Source organism: Symphodus melops (assembly GCF_947650265.1).
Source record: "Symphodus melops genome assembly, chromosome: 10".
NCBI lineage: Eukaryota > Metazoa > Chordata > Actinopteri > Labriformes > Labridae > Symphodus > Symphodus melops.
Genome location: NC_136700.1, coordinates 4,511,877 through 4,526,814, shown reverse-complemented (window position 1 = coordinate 4,526,814; position 14,938 = coordinate 4,511,877). Strand labels below are relative to the sequence as shown.

The window sequence follows — 14,938 nt, the reverse complement described above, 5'->3', positions numbered from 1 at the left end:
AGAAAAAAACACACTTCAAGTATTACATTAGCAAACTGAGTAAAGCTCAATCCAACAAGATTACATCTTATTGAGCAACATGTTTGTTCTCCTTTAGTTAGCAACCTTTACTCGACCAAAACATTAAAAAAATGATTAACAAGTCTACAACATCTGAATGAGAAGACATGCAGTGCATGTTTATATGACAAGTGTTCATTTCCACAGAAAAAAAGGAATTAGTATTCTACTGAAGCTCTTTTACTCTCAAGCAGTCATAATCAGCCTCATAGGCAAGTGGTCCAGGATAAAAGGATCAAAGAGCAATCAAATTTATGGAAACCCAAAATCACTCTTACCCATACAGTAACAACCTCTATTTCTAAAAGGTGAATTTCTTTCATATCATTGTATTTAATCACGTGGGTCTCATTGATATAAAGAACCTCTTTTCCAAAGGAGACCTGGCACACAGTCAGCAGCAAAAATACAAAGTTACAGACAGAGACACAAAGGGAGACAAAGCACATTAGCATTTCTATATCTTACCACACAGTAGGTTCCACCTGGCTGTCATTCAGCTGTTGGTAATCCAGCTGAGCAAAGAGAGGGAACAGCACCTGGATCCCTCCGATGGAGTGTATGGCACTGTGGATGGAGTGAGTCACAGTGGCTTTTACATCCTGGGAGAAAATCAGAAAACAAACTTTTGTCATAACTTTATAATACGAGTGTAAAAGAACTCAATGAATCCTTTTGGTGAAGTGTACACATTCACTTTTAGTAATGCAGCTGACCTGGAGCATAAGGGCATGTGGCGAGTGCACGAAGATGGAGGCGTTTTCTTTGGGCGAGGACTCCAGGCACAGCTGAGCATCGGTGGCCTTAGCATTATAGGTGAAGGCGATGGAGCTGGCCAACTTGCCGTCATACAACACCTGCTTGTGATGCTCCGCTAAATGAATGTCGCTCTCTGACTTGAATTTAAATGTGCTCTAGAAAAAAAGATGAGAGAGAAAGAACAAGAGATTGGGAGGGTTAGAGGGAGAGACTGAGTTGCTCCGTCCTGCAAATAGTGCTCATCACTGCCTGTTAGGTCTTATCTTTTAATGAGAACTTGATTAAAAAATATCCATCAACGCATGGACAAATGACAAGATGTTTTTGTATGAGCAATCATCACATTTTTCCAAAGGTCCAGTCTTTCTTTGCATCCAGTTCAATGCTAAATATGCATCAACAAATAAATCACTTTTCTACAGATACAAAACTACAAATCAATACTTTTCATGACGCAAACTGTTTAATCAATCAGACATGCCCGCTTCAGAAAAAACTACAAGGTGTCGAAAAATGAAATCAAGGGAGTATCACATATTTCTTATTACCGAGACACAGGATATGTTTTCATTTCAAATGTACACTCTATTGATTTGATTTTAGATTATTTTTTTATTTGTATTCATCTTACATCGGGTATAAATGACAAAAGCACATTTTTTTGAAAAGGATCTTCAAGTTTCTCTTGCAGAGTGCAAGCATTACAAAAGAACAGGACCATACATTCATTTACCCATAAACTCACACTCTTGCATGTTCCTGAGAAATCTAAACCGAGCACAGTCACTGCTGAACTCAAACAGGTATTATATACAAAAACTACGAGAGAGAACAAGGAGAGTGTATTATGACTGCACAATGTTACCCAGCTCACTTTAACATTTTGGCAAATACACAGGTTTCTCCACTGAATAAAAGTGTTTTTTTCTATGAAATAAACTTTGCATTCTTGAAAAGCGAGCCAGTATGACAAGAGTTTTTCCCGTCTGGCTGAAAACACAGACAAATTACAGCTGGCAGTCTGCAATTTAGCTTTGCGTTACTGTGTCACTTCATATCCAAAGTAATCAGACTTAGGCAGAACATTGTGCAAATAGTTGTTGAGAAAACAACACAGGCTCAGTGCTTATTTATTGGATTTATTTGATGAATTTAAGTCCTCCAATTTAATATGAGAGAGACAGAGTGAGAGAGAGGAAAACTAAGACATTGAATGGAAAGTATTTCATTTTGAATTGTCAGCACTATTTAACAACAGTGTCTTACTGATTACAGTAAAGACATATTTCGAGGCACTTTTCTTGTGTTTTCAGTGTTTGAAGTCTAACTTGAAATCTCATTTTGCATGAAGACATCTGAGCCCATTTGATGTCTGTGTAAAAAGAAACAGAGCGTCCTTCAGTAACATCCATTATGACTTACATAACAAACAGTCGATCAATAACAGGCTACTGTTCATTTACTCAATCAATTGGCTTTTGACCGACGAGCTGAATTAATTTGTCAATGCAGTGTGAATTGAATCCGCTTAATAAGGAAATCAAGTCGTCTAATCAGCAGGCTTGAATTATTAATGAATGAGAGAAATGCTTTTCCTCCCCTCTCTGACTCATGGACAGCGAGCAGATGGTGAAGAGATAAAGAGAGACTGAAAGAGCTCAAGCACCAGCAAGGAAACAACCATCTGGCCCTAAAGAGGCTGTGGATAAATACAGTATGTTATGCAACACAAGCAAACAGAGCTCATGCGTCAGTTTAACAGGCAGCGTAATCTGGGTTTGATTCTGGGCAGTAAGGGAGTAAATGGATGAAAAAAGAAACGAGTCAGGCTGTAAACGGTACAATGACTGTACATTTTATTCTGTACTGTGTGTGAGAAGTGTTTTATTGTATACCTGTGCACAAATAAAGTACATTGAAATCAGCCTGTATTAAGCAACTACATTTTTTTAAATGTATTTCCTGTCTGATTTGGAAACTGTATCCTGTGTTTTAAGATTTTACCCTGAGAAGAATAGTGATTACAGTTTACGTATATTTACTGCTGCTGTATCTGTAGCCTGGCAGCATTATTCTGGCAAGAGTTTTACAGGCGAGCTTGTGAAACTGAGAGGGTTGAGCCACATTTAATGGCCTATCTCCTTCCAGTCAGATGATAAAAAAGGCATGAGAGGTATTCTGCTCATCTGCTCTGATCCAGTCTACAAGAAGCCAGCATGCATCTCATCATGTATTCTCTAACATCCTTCAAAAGTTCCTACTTGTGAAACCCAAGTGAGAGGAAATAACAAGCTTCAGTGCCCTGTGCTTTAGCTTGAGTCTCGCCGCAGTGTGAAAATAATGATCTCATGGGTTGTGACCACAGTGACAAACTCTGTAGCATGCCAGCATCAGTCCACAGGCAGGCCCGTCATGTAAGAGAATTAGAGCACAGCTGCCTTCTTCCTCTCACATTGCTGATGGCTGCCACTGACCGGGGGCTTCCCCACAACTCCCTCGGAATACCAGAAAGGACTCGGGACAGCCCTAATCTGACTACACAATGACACAGCATGGTGTACACAGACTGCAAAGTCTACTCAATAATTTCTCAATAATTTGCCTAATAGAAAAAAAAAAGAAAAGTTTAACATCCATTTATAGTGTTTTATGTTACTGGATGATTATGTGTCAGTGCAGTATATCTTTTTTTATATCCAGGATGTTTGTCTCATTAAATAAGTAAAAGAACATTTAACAGTGTTGCTTTAGTCCTACTACTGACGTTTTTTGTGTGCGATAATCCTCCTTATATAAAAAAAATGTCTGTCTGCCAAAATGAGTACTTTAAACTTCATCCAACAAAGTGAAAGAGTCTGCAGCCTTGATATTGTTATTTACTGTGAAGAGACCAAATTAGTCACCTCATTCAGCTGCTTCAAATATAAAGGCAGGTTGGTTCATTTCAAAAAGCCTCCAGTATTTTAGACGTCCAATGACATGTCATGAACTGTTCTACATCAGACATTGATGTATTTAACGGCCCGTCTTATTAAACATTGGCGGACCAAGACTCTGCCTCTCCTCGGTCTCCTCTACAGAACTCTGTGGCGCACACTGCAGAGCCGTGTTGGCCGTGTCACAAGAGGCACATCTGTGTCATGTAGCGCACTTCTTATGGTAGAGATAATAGAAGGGCAAACAGATAAGTGGGTGCATCGCTGGAGAAGTCATGGCTTCACTGTTCTGACGAGTCGTCTCGATGAGGAGCACTCTGTGTTCAGTGAAACTGTCACTGGATATGGCTGTGATGGATATTGCTTTATGACTCCAGACCATGCTATTTCCCAGAGCTGGAGAGGGATAAGCAGTTATCCAGAATAAACACACTAAGAGGCCTTGTGATAACTGTGTTCACTAGAGTCCATTGGGGATTATAGTCTTTATGCTGAGCTACATCTCACACCGCCGTGAGGCAATTAATTCTCTCATAGGAATCCTTCCGTCCACAATTTCCTCGACTTTCTCCAAAGCTTATGAACTTCGCAAAAACAGAGGCGAGGAGAGACAATGTGATGAGACAGCCAGCTTGTGTCAAGCACAGTGTCTGCAAAGACAACACTGTCCCTTGATGTTATCTCAGAATAACTGGGAACATTTCAAGTCAGTCATAGAAACAGAAATATAGAGCAGACGTTGTTGAGTCCAGCTCAGTTTCAGAGTGCAGATCAAAAAGAGCCAAGGGATTCTACCTACATGTCTGTCGGATTTAAAGCCATTAATCATAAAATGCAGAAGGAATAGTAACCCTAGGCAGCAATGATCTCTGCATTTCAACTAGACGCAAACGTTACAGTTCTATCAGATACAGCGTGTGAGTGTGTCAAACATCAAACATGGATGAGAAGACCAGCGATCAGAAAATAAATCATACATCGGCTCAGAAGTTTTTTGAGTTTTTTTTTTTCCTGTGGCTGTGCAGCTAAGCTGAAATACATTTATGTAATGGTGTAACATACATACTGCAGCAGGTGTGCGCAGTGATTTGCTCCACATTCAGGCCTCTACTCCCCTGGACACACTCCCATCACAACAACCAATCAGTGAGTCTGACAGCACTCTGACCTTCATCCTCAGCTCACCTGGCTGTCTCTATTACACTCTATCCCATCAGCAGCAGCCTGCATAGCTTCATCTGTTTGTGTTAATTGTCTCCCTGGGACCTGCTCTTCATTATTTTGAGAAACCTGGAGGACTGCTCGTCTGTGTGTTTCCTCTCTAATTGAAGGTCTAGAACCGCAATTAAAGAGGCAAACGACAAGTCACCAGCTATTAGTGAAAAGACCAAACAATGAGCTCTCTTGGGAATCTCCAGACACCCATGGACCTGATTAAAATCACAAACACTCATGCAACAACCTTTAGCAGAGAGTGTTTGACAATGACAAAGCAAAAGATGCCTTTCCTTTCTGTGATAAAATCTCTTTCTAATTTAATCTTCAAAGCAGATGGAGAGCAAACAGAGCTAGTGTAAAATGGACAGATATTGTAATGTGTCTGCGACACATCCTGTGTTCAAAGCTGATTTGGCAGTGCGTGTCATTCCTCCATTTGTGACAGAGTGTAGGGCTTAAAACTGTGAAGAAGCAGCAGCGCTGGTGAGAATCAGGAGCAAAAATGAGACAGTGAGAAGGAGCGAGAGAGCAGTCTTTCAAAGTGAGAATAAACTGAGGAGACCGCCCTTGATCTCATTCAAGACGAGTGGGAAAAAGAGTGAGTCTCGAGTAAAGTAAATATAATTTGAATAATAATGTAAAAGCCAAATATTTTGTCAAAAATATGATTAAAATTCAAGGTTTAATCTCCCTCAGGGAAGGTCAGCATCTTTTAAAATTCACTATCTTCTGGTCTTTGTCAGTGAGCAGGGGAGTGCTCCACCTGCTGCAGCTGATATAAGTCTGCTCAGGACTCTTTCCTCTCAGAGCGCCTGCTGCTTCCCTCACTGTATTGTGACATTATTTGAAAGAGGAAGGTAATTTATGCAGCCGTTTATCTGGGAGGAAAAGTGCCGCTCCCTGGACAGAGACGGAAAAGAAAGTGTGGCAGGACAGCAGTGGGCATTGGTCTCACAGATGGATATGTGAGACACACTGCTCACATGTAATCTATTTACAATCCAAGTACATACCTTATAGCCCGGCCCTAGCTGATGAATTGCAAATATCTGTGCTGGATTGAGGGCTTCACTGAACACGTAGACACCTCCGAGCTGCCCACAGAATACTCGGTTTGCATCGGCCGTCTCAGAGGAGCCGAGGAAGCATTTATCATAACTCTGCAAGACAGGGAGAAAAAGATACATCATTTTATATTTCCAAACTGGTGAGACAGCTCTACACTCACAAAGAGCAAGAAGGAAGACAAACAACGTGCTGCACGGATCAGTTTGTTTGTTTTGTTTTGTCAGAGAATCGTATTTTTGGTGCAACTATCAAAAACATGATCACCTTCTGTGCCGTTTCAAAATCCACTTTGATAATTACCAAAAGGGGGAGAACAATAGGCCTGATATGCGGTAAAGAAAATCCTTTTGAGATGAAGATGATGTGTGCTGTGACTGAATTCAGGATGAAATTAAACTAACAACAGCAGAAGATTAAAAAAACCACTCAGAGAAAAGTGTTGGTATCATTTCTTATTTGTTTAGGATAATCAGAATGTTGACGAAGCTTGTGCTTTACTGATCCTATTTATTATTATATTGTATATTCAGCTTTAGCAATTCATTAAAATATGCTAATTTAAATGGATTAAATGTAGCAAAACATTTTGAATTGAAACTCATTTTGATTGAAAAAGCACCAGAAACAGAAACATTTCTATTTTTTCATGAAAGCCTTAACAGCAGAAGGAGAGAGTGTGAAGAGAATCAGCACATGATGTAGACGATGCAGATGGTGACGATGCAGATGGTTTAAAATCCTGTTTATCTGCAACTTTTTATTTTGCACGTTTATAATTTAAGACAACTCAGCCGTCAGCTCAAAATATTTTCTGTGAAGTGCATCAGCTCTGTAATCATAGTTCTGTAATGCAAACGTGTGTAAGAAGGCAGCTGCAGTAGTTGTTGAGATAATCTCGATCCAGGGGAATGTAAAGCTGCAGGGGTGTTCGGTAGAATACAGTATCATGGTTCTCCTCTTATTTAAAAAGAAGCTTTACTATTCTAAACTGTCCGCGGTATGATTGTCAGTGTCTTGTTGATGCAGCATCCCCATCAAAATAACTAACTGCCTTCATTTAAAGTGGTGGAAACATCCTCCACAAAAACGATCCATCACAATTAAGGCATCTTAGGCTAATGTTCTGGAATATTTCATGAAAGGCACTGATATCTAGGCCTGTCATTTGTCTAATCTTCCCTTCATTTCACAGCTACAGGAACAAAGTAAACACACCTCGGAAATGTGTCTCAACGATGCAAATTGCTTTTTAAATCTGTCATTTAGAGCCATGTGTGACTCTTAGTTCCATTTGACAGTCATTCAAACATGCAAATAACTCACGATCACTCTGTTTGCATATATTTTAAACTAGAGTGTTTCACTTTTATAATACGAACACTCTGTGTAAATACAAATGCAGCAGCTACAGAGATTCAGTAATCTTTCACTGAATGCATAAATCTGATCTCAAAGTGTTTGATACTCCATCTTCCACCCTCTGCTGCAGCACAGCTCTGTGACAAACTGCTATTTAAATAAAGACTGAAATGCCATGTCAGATTTCTGAGAGAGATCGATGATGAGAGGGTAAAACTCATTTTGCTCAATAAGCACAACTCAAGATGTACGTTTTTTTTTTTTTTTTCTTTTCTCCTTTCTGTCTATTTCCAGCCATGCAAAACATGGACGTGTCGGCCTCAGTCATTTCTGTGCCAATGAACATCAAAGTCAGGGGAAATGGTGACAGTGGTGAGGAGGAGGAGTAAAAGGAAGAGGGCTTACATCATTCGTGTTGACGTGCCATGCCATGTCGCCATATGACACAAGTTGTCCGTTCACGTAGCATCTGATTTCACTGTTCCTCCAGCGACTGTAGATGTGAACGATACTGATCATGTACCACTGCAGGAGAGAAGAGAGTCAGATTAGCAAGCCTCAATAAGTGAGATACAGATAACGCTTACTACAGGTTTGCTAAAGTTGACTAAAAATACAATGGAGTTTGGTTTATTGAGTGGCGTTAAAGCTCTCGACTTTTTTTCTTTACAGTCCTTAAAGTAAGGTCGACCTGAAAGTGACTAGAAAGCCACAGCCATGACACTACACCACATTGTACTTTTAAACCCCAGTGGAGAATGGTAAATAACAAATTAGAGAAAAGGCTAAAAGGAGTCACATTTTTATTTATTTTTTTCTGCACAAACCAGAGCAGCAGTATCTTCATGTCTTCTGTACACAAACACTTACATGTACTGCAGAAATGCAAATCAAATCAAGACAAAACACAGACCCTTACAGTATAACACATGTATGTGAAGGAAAAAAGAAATATGCATGTTATTGGGGCGGCTGTGGCTCAGTTGGTAGACTTGTCATAGTCTCTCAAACGGAAGGTTGAGGGTTCGATCCCCAGCTCCTGCGAGGAACATGTTGTATGTGACCTTGAACACTTGGGACATTAACCCCCAATTGCTCCCCCTGCTGTGTCAGATTATGTATGAATGGAATCAGTCACTTCTGATGGTCAGTATACATAGCAGCCTCTGCCATCAGTGTGTGAATGGGTAGGTGTGATGTGCAGTGTAAAAGCGCTTTGAAAAGCGCTTTTACAAACCCAAGTCAAATTTATTGTGGTTTGATATTTCCTTAAAGTTTCCATAAACAATCACAACGTTGAGCTTGTTTTAGGTTAGAACTAAATAAGCAATTCAGTTGACCTCCTGAGAACTGCCTAGGTGCCCTTAAGCAAGGCCACAAACCCCCAACTGCTGAAGCCCCTTACTCGAAAATCCTTATATTAATGCTTGTCCATAGGATCCTGTTTGTGTTTTAAATGGCCTATGCATACGTGCCATTTAAAATAAGAGATACAACTGAATATTAAGTATTTATTCTTATTCAAATAAAAGGAGAGATTACAGCAGGCATGGGAACGAGTCAGTGTGTGAAGACACCTGATCACATTAAAGCAGTGTGTACGAACACTTAATGAGGTGAAAAATGGAGGACAACTTAAATGAAGGTGTTAGAATAACAAATGTAAGCTAACGCAGCGAGTCTACCTGAGAAGAAATATTTAACACATTATTGGAATCATGTTAATCTCAATTCATTAATCATCAAGCCTGTATTAAATTCAAGTCTTTTTGAACTGCTTGATATTACTAATAAATACACATAGGGTTCTATAAGTTCAAGTTTCTCAGCGTGTCCGCCGGTGGCTCAGTAGTTAGTGTGCATGTCTCATGTTCCAAGGCGACAGTCCTCAGAGCGGGCAGCACGGGTTCCACCCCGACCTGTGGCTCCTTCCCCACGTGTCATTCCCCACTCTGTCCATTATTCCTGATCTGTCCTATCACTACAATAAAAGCCCAAAACTAAATCTGAATTCAACAGTTCCTTTTATTCTTAAGTAATGAAATTATTCCCTCTATTTTTCATCAATGCATTAATATTAATGCCTCCTATGCAAACTTGTGAAAACAATGTCATATTAGGGGAGGTCATGTTCAGACCTACCACACGCAGCAGTAGGCAATAGGTTGTCCATCTCTTTGTGACAGTGTGCCTACTGTTTATTAGTTTGACCCGTGAAGGGCACAGTGAGCAGTCTAATGGAATTACAGCCGTCTCCACACACACAGGTAAGGACACTTCAGAGAGGATTCATGGCTGAGGGGAAAAGTGCAAGCCGTCCACACATAATTTAAAGCGGCACTTATCCGCAGATGTCTGGACCCAAAATCAATTAAAAACTTAATTCAACTTGTTTTATCTTCTAAGAGCTTCGAGAGAACAATCTCTGCGCTGCGGCAGAAGGACCGGGATGAATTGCTGTTCCCAGGTGTTACTTGAAAACTCTAATTGTTTGACACATGCTTTGAGACGGGTTTTTTAGTCACTGCAGGGACAGCAACGCTACACTGACATTTCACAGGAAATTAGGTTTCATCTTCTCATCTACATTTACTTCTAATTACACCTGTAGGACTTGAGGGTCTTAAACACTCCAGGTCTAAATGTAGACATACAACTCTAAAATGTCAATAAAAGAACAGGTGGTTGGGGAATCTGGGGTAAATAAAACCAAACCACAGAGTGTTATGAAGACCATATTCATCGATTCAGTCACAACAAAAGCCTAGACTGTTGTCTTGGCTTAAGCACCAAAGTGCACTTTAGATCTATGTGATGGTTGGTATAAAGCCAGGCAGGTTGTTTGTTATATCTGAAATTAAAATCTGTTGTCAATGTCTGAAAACGTTGCTTTCCACAGAAATAACCCGCAGACGTTGAACATATAATAATCACATCAAGTTTGAAATATATGATGAAAGAAATAATCAAAGCTTACCTTCCTTGGTTGGAAGTCATACTTCACACAGTGCTGGAATCCTTTCCCTTTGGACTTGAGGGACGTCACGATTAAACAGTTACCGACAAAATGTGCAGAGTAGCCGATGCCCTTGCTGGTACGAAAGCTGTCAACAAAAACATGCACATGGTATATCCTGAGCTGCAAACATGGAAGAGTAAACTCGTAACAACAAGCATGAAGAAAACACATTTCAAACCAGCAGAGCTGAAGGCTTCCTGCTGTTTCATTTGTGACTTCAAGTTATCATTAGGAGAGTTCCTCCTTAGCGGCCCCGCTCATACACACCAGTCAATTAAGTGGCACTGGCTTCCTGCGGTATAGTCAGATTGGGGTCAACCTATTTTTTAAAAGAAGCAGACACAAAGCAAGTTGCAGACGTAATTGACAGGTAATTCTCAAAATTCTTATGAGACTTGTGATATAATGCTTATCCATTCAGCCCAGATTTTGCAGGAATGGTAACAACTCCCAGGGTCTAATCCCTCCTCTCAGACTCTTCTGACTCCACACTTACACCGTATATAATGTCAGCACTGTATGAAACGCCACCTCCATACATTATGAGCAGCCTCTACACAAAACACCTTTCAGTGTAACGCTACTCCTTTTAGTCTGTCTCTGCTTGAGCTGCACATCTTTTACACCGCTGACACGTTCTCACTATATTAATTGTCTTCAGGTCTGTAGCAGTCGACCATCTTTAAAACCCCTTACCAACCCTTCCCACTGAGACCATCTGACAGATCTCTTTGTCAAGGCAGATAAAGATAGCCTGGGATTTCATACTGTGGAGTGCACGCAGGGACAGAGAGATATGGAGCCCCACACCGAGCGACCTCTGAGTGAGCCAAGACGCTCCAGTGGACAGGTCTGCTTGAGATTACACATCAGGAAAGCAGCAACCTTGGTCGCCTTCTGAAGACACAATCCTTTTTGTTGTCTACATGCCCTGCCACAGAGCTATGAGGCCCTCAGAGCGACACATAAACAGGATTAGCTTGGCACATCTCAGCCTTTCTGTGACTCTGTCAGAGAGGAATCACTGCCACATGAATACCAACAACTCAGCTAAGCCAATATTTCTTCTTTTTCTGTTTTTGATGTTGCACATCAGAGAAACACAGAACAAGTCCTTCCAAAGTGAGAGGGTTCTTTCATTCAAACTGTGTGATCCAGGAAGAGGAATGGCAGCAGCAGACGGTGTAGTGAAAGGACTGTTATCTCTGGCCGAATAGAGTGAACAGTCTTTTCTCATCAGCCAGCTCTACTGTGTTATCTGTGTAATCCACTTTCTCTTTCATTCTTTAATACAATCCTTTATACTGTATGTTCCATTGTGTCCATCAGTGATTTTGCTCCAAAAGCAAATCAGATAAACAAAAGAAAAAGGCAGCAGAACCTCACTGCTCTTTTGGGTTATTGATTTGAGTACTAATTACCCACAAGCCTCAGCAAGAGCTGGTATGTGGCAAATCCAAAAGAAAAAGACTACAGTGTAGCACTCGGTACCAGTCACTGTGTTTCGTGCTTTCATGGCTTCTCTCTTATAATCTCTTATAATCCATGAAAAATATCTGGAACAAATGAGAGCCACTTAAACTCTGTGATGGAAGTGTGTAAAACTAGTTTAACCTTGAAAAACAAGTTGCGGTCATAATCTGCTTCAAAAAGAAAATCAGTGCAGGTCACCGAGAATCAACAGCGTACTGTTCTGTCAAGAAAGCCGCTGCTAGCTTTTCAGGTCCCTGCAGAGTGAGAGTGATTTCAAACACAAAGCTAAAGGAATTAGATAGATGAAAACAAGGAGCAGCACATTTTCTTCTCTCCACTTTCAAAAAGTAGCCGTGTACTCACCAATACAGATATGGTTTGTCCTTGTCAACGTTGATGTTATTCAAAGGATCCATTCTGAACCAGGTGTTGAATGTAAACCCATTCTGATAAGGCCACTTGGCAATAGGAGGTAAAGCAATGGCCTGGCAAACCAACAAAAAAACAGATATTAGAGATCATGAGGCAGAAAGAGAAGCCTTTGTTTTACATTCTGTTTCAATGCCTCGACTACACTGAGCTCAAGTTTTGGCTGCAATAAGGGAACTATCTTTATTCTTATCTGAAATCCCAAACTTTTTCATGCAACCTGTGGACCTCATCCTTACTGTTTACGTTCATGAGGATTAATATCACCTTTGCTTAGGCCTCACTAATGAGCATGTCCTAATCGTGAGATCATTTAGATCTAATTAATAAGACTCAGGAAATTGCAACTAAAGGTTACATCAGCAACGTGTCGGGCCAACTGATCGCATCAAAAGCCTTACTCATGCTGAATATTTAAGATGGAAATAAACCCAGTCACGATTTAAACTGCTGTTTGCATGTGGGGAAATGTGCTATTAATCTCAGAGATTCTGGAGAGTCTTCGAAAACAACTTAAACCATCTGTGAAAAATTATCTTGAGTTAAATTACTGTGGTGACTCATGACTCTAACTAATGTCCCTTTGGTGTGAGGCAAAAAATATGCAAAGGTAACAGACTGCAACCTCCACTGCTCCTATATGTCAGCTCCAATATTAATGTACCGGCATATCTAAATGATGCATCTTCTTCAGCCCCAGTGAGGTCTCAATCTGTTGTTTGTTACCTACATTATACACGTTATATTTCTATACAGTATTAGTGGAGCTGTTTGTGAGGGCCCGCTCACACCTGTTTTCTTAAAGACCATGAACTAAGGACTAATGAAGCATGTTGGCTTTGAATGGATTCATTAAAAGGAAAATCACATTGCACCATTACAATCACATTTGGACTAATTGAAGGTAAATGACTTTGTAAACTCCAGAAGAATTGAGAAACAGTGGGAGTATTCAAACCTATTCCATTTTAAAACATACAGTCGATGAACAGGTGAAATCTTACTGCTGCACTGCGACCAGGAAAGTTGAAGAAGGCATCAGGACCGTGTCTCTGGGGCATCTGATTCAGCACAGACAACATTTTGACCGCATGCCTCGGCTGCACAGGTGATAAAAGAAGAGTAGTAAGAGTCAAGGTTTTCTCCCCGACTGTTTGGACTACAGTCATTACGCTGTCAGTTATCTCATTCTGCACTTAATCAACTACACAACAAGCCACAGACAGATCGGTGAGACGGCTCCCTGAGGGCAACCTCTGTGACAGAAACCCACAAAACCCACACTGCTGCCCCTGTTATCACTTACCCACAGACCTCCTTCCCCCCGCAGCATGCTGAAGAGCAACTTCAGCTCCTTCACTGTGATGCTGTAGCTGGCCAGCACGCCCAACATGTCCACGAGCAAGTCTTTAAAGACAGGCAGAATGCAGGCATCACCCAGCAAACACAAACACAGAGGAGAAAGAGGAGAGATAGACAAGACAATCCTCATCAGCATTTCATCTGATGGATAAACGTTTCATGAGACAATGAAATACTTTAGTTGGAGTAACTGAATCAGAGCTACTCGTTTAATGAAGAGGCAGACAGACACAGCTGGGAAAATGTTTTTGGATTTCATCAGCTGAATCATTATCTATATTTAAGATGTGCGAGGTATGGATGTCATTTTACACGTGGCAGAGTGACATTTTCTACAACCGCAAAGCATCATGAATTTGGATTTGAGGGGCTTATTCTGGGTATTCCTTTATTAATAACGTGCACCCTTGTAAAGATGATGAATCAACTCTTACTTCATGAGAAAAATATTTACACGATCACCACTAAAGCAGGTCACAAGTTAACAGTGATTCAAAGCTTTATGACGCTGTCTAACTGCCTTTTCTTTTAAGAAGTCTCCCACTCTTCACATGTAGTCTGAAAAATGTTAAACTTTTCTAAATGGAGTGTAGCTTAAATGTGCTGCACAGGACTTTTATTATTCCCTTTTTCATTTTACTTTAAGCGACACAGAGAGGAGAACCTGAAACTCTCTGACTGTGTCTTTAGTTTTTACTTTATATTATTATAGTCACATATGTTTCATTATTATGACATGTAATTCCAGAGAAATTAAAGAAAATAAAGATATGAACTTCTGAAAATATATTTGACTAAATCATGTTATATTTGACCCTTTTTTAGCATGCCTCTATGCTAATTCCCTGTAGAGTGGTTCTTGCCTTTAAAAAACGTGTTTTCTCATCTTCAGTCTCTTGAACTTTGTCACTCTACTGTAACTAAAAATTCAGATCTATTAAAAGATAGAGACAGATGCCTGACTGAACAGTAGTGAGAAAAACACCCACCTGCGATCATGTCCTCCACTGAGCTCATTTTGAGCAGCACCTGCCGGATGAGGCCCACCTCAGTGCTGGTTTGCAGGTTTCGTACACTTTTTCGAAGGATGGCGGTAAACATGCTCCAGATTTCAGCCTGGCAGGTGACGTCACAGTGCTCCAGAAGCTCCACCATGCAGCCCATGCTTTCAGCATCTTGGATGATGAAGTTGGTCTCGAGATCAAACTCACCGCCCACCAACTGCAGAAAAGAAGAGGGCAGAGAGAGAAAGTAA

At 40.5% G+C, this 14,938-nt stretch overlaps 1 protein-coding gene across 6 annotated transcripts in view; it reads right to left on the bottom strand.

Moving 5' to 3' along the window:
- The window catches only part of nbeab (neurobeachin b), a 170,710-nt gene that overhangs the window by 118,795 nt on the left and 36,977 nt on the right, over window positions 1-14,938 (bottom strand). For all 6 annotated transcript variants that reach the window (XM_079354490.1, XM_079354485.1, XM_079354486.1 and 3 more), the window contains exons 2-10: window positions 14,673-14,904; window positions 13,628-13,728; window positions 13,326-13,421; window positions 12,256-12,377; window positions 10,378-10,504; window positions 7,806-7,925; window positions 5,987-6,133; window positions 777-974; window positions 529-662 (exon numbers count right to left, since the gene is read on the bottom strand). In XM_079354490.1, coding sequence (XP_079210616.1) covers window positions 529-662; window positions 777-974; window positions 5,987-6,133; window positions 7,806-7,925; window positions 10,378-10,504; window positions 12,256-12,377; window positions 13,326-13,421; window positions 13,628-13,728; window positions 14,673-14,904 — 1,277 coding nt within the window. The remainder of the gene's footprint in view (window positions 1-528; window positions 663-776; window positions 975-5,986; window positions 6,134-7,805; window positions 7,926-10,377; window positions 10,505-12,255; window positions 12,378-13,325; window positions 13,422-13,627; window positions 13,729-14,672; window positions 14,905-14,938) is intronic.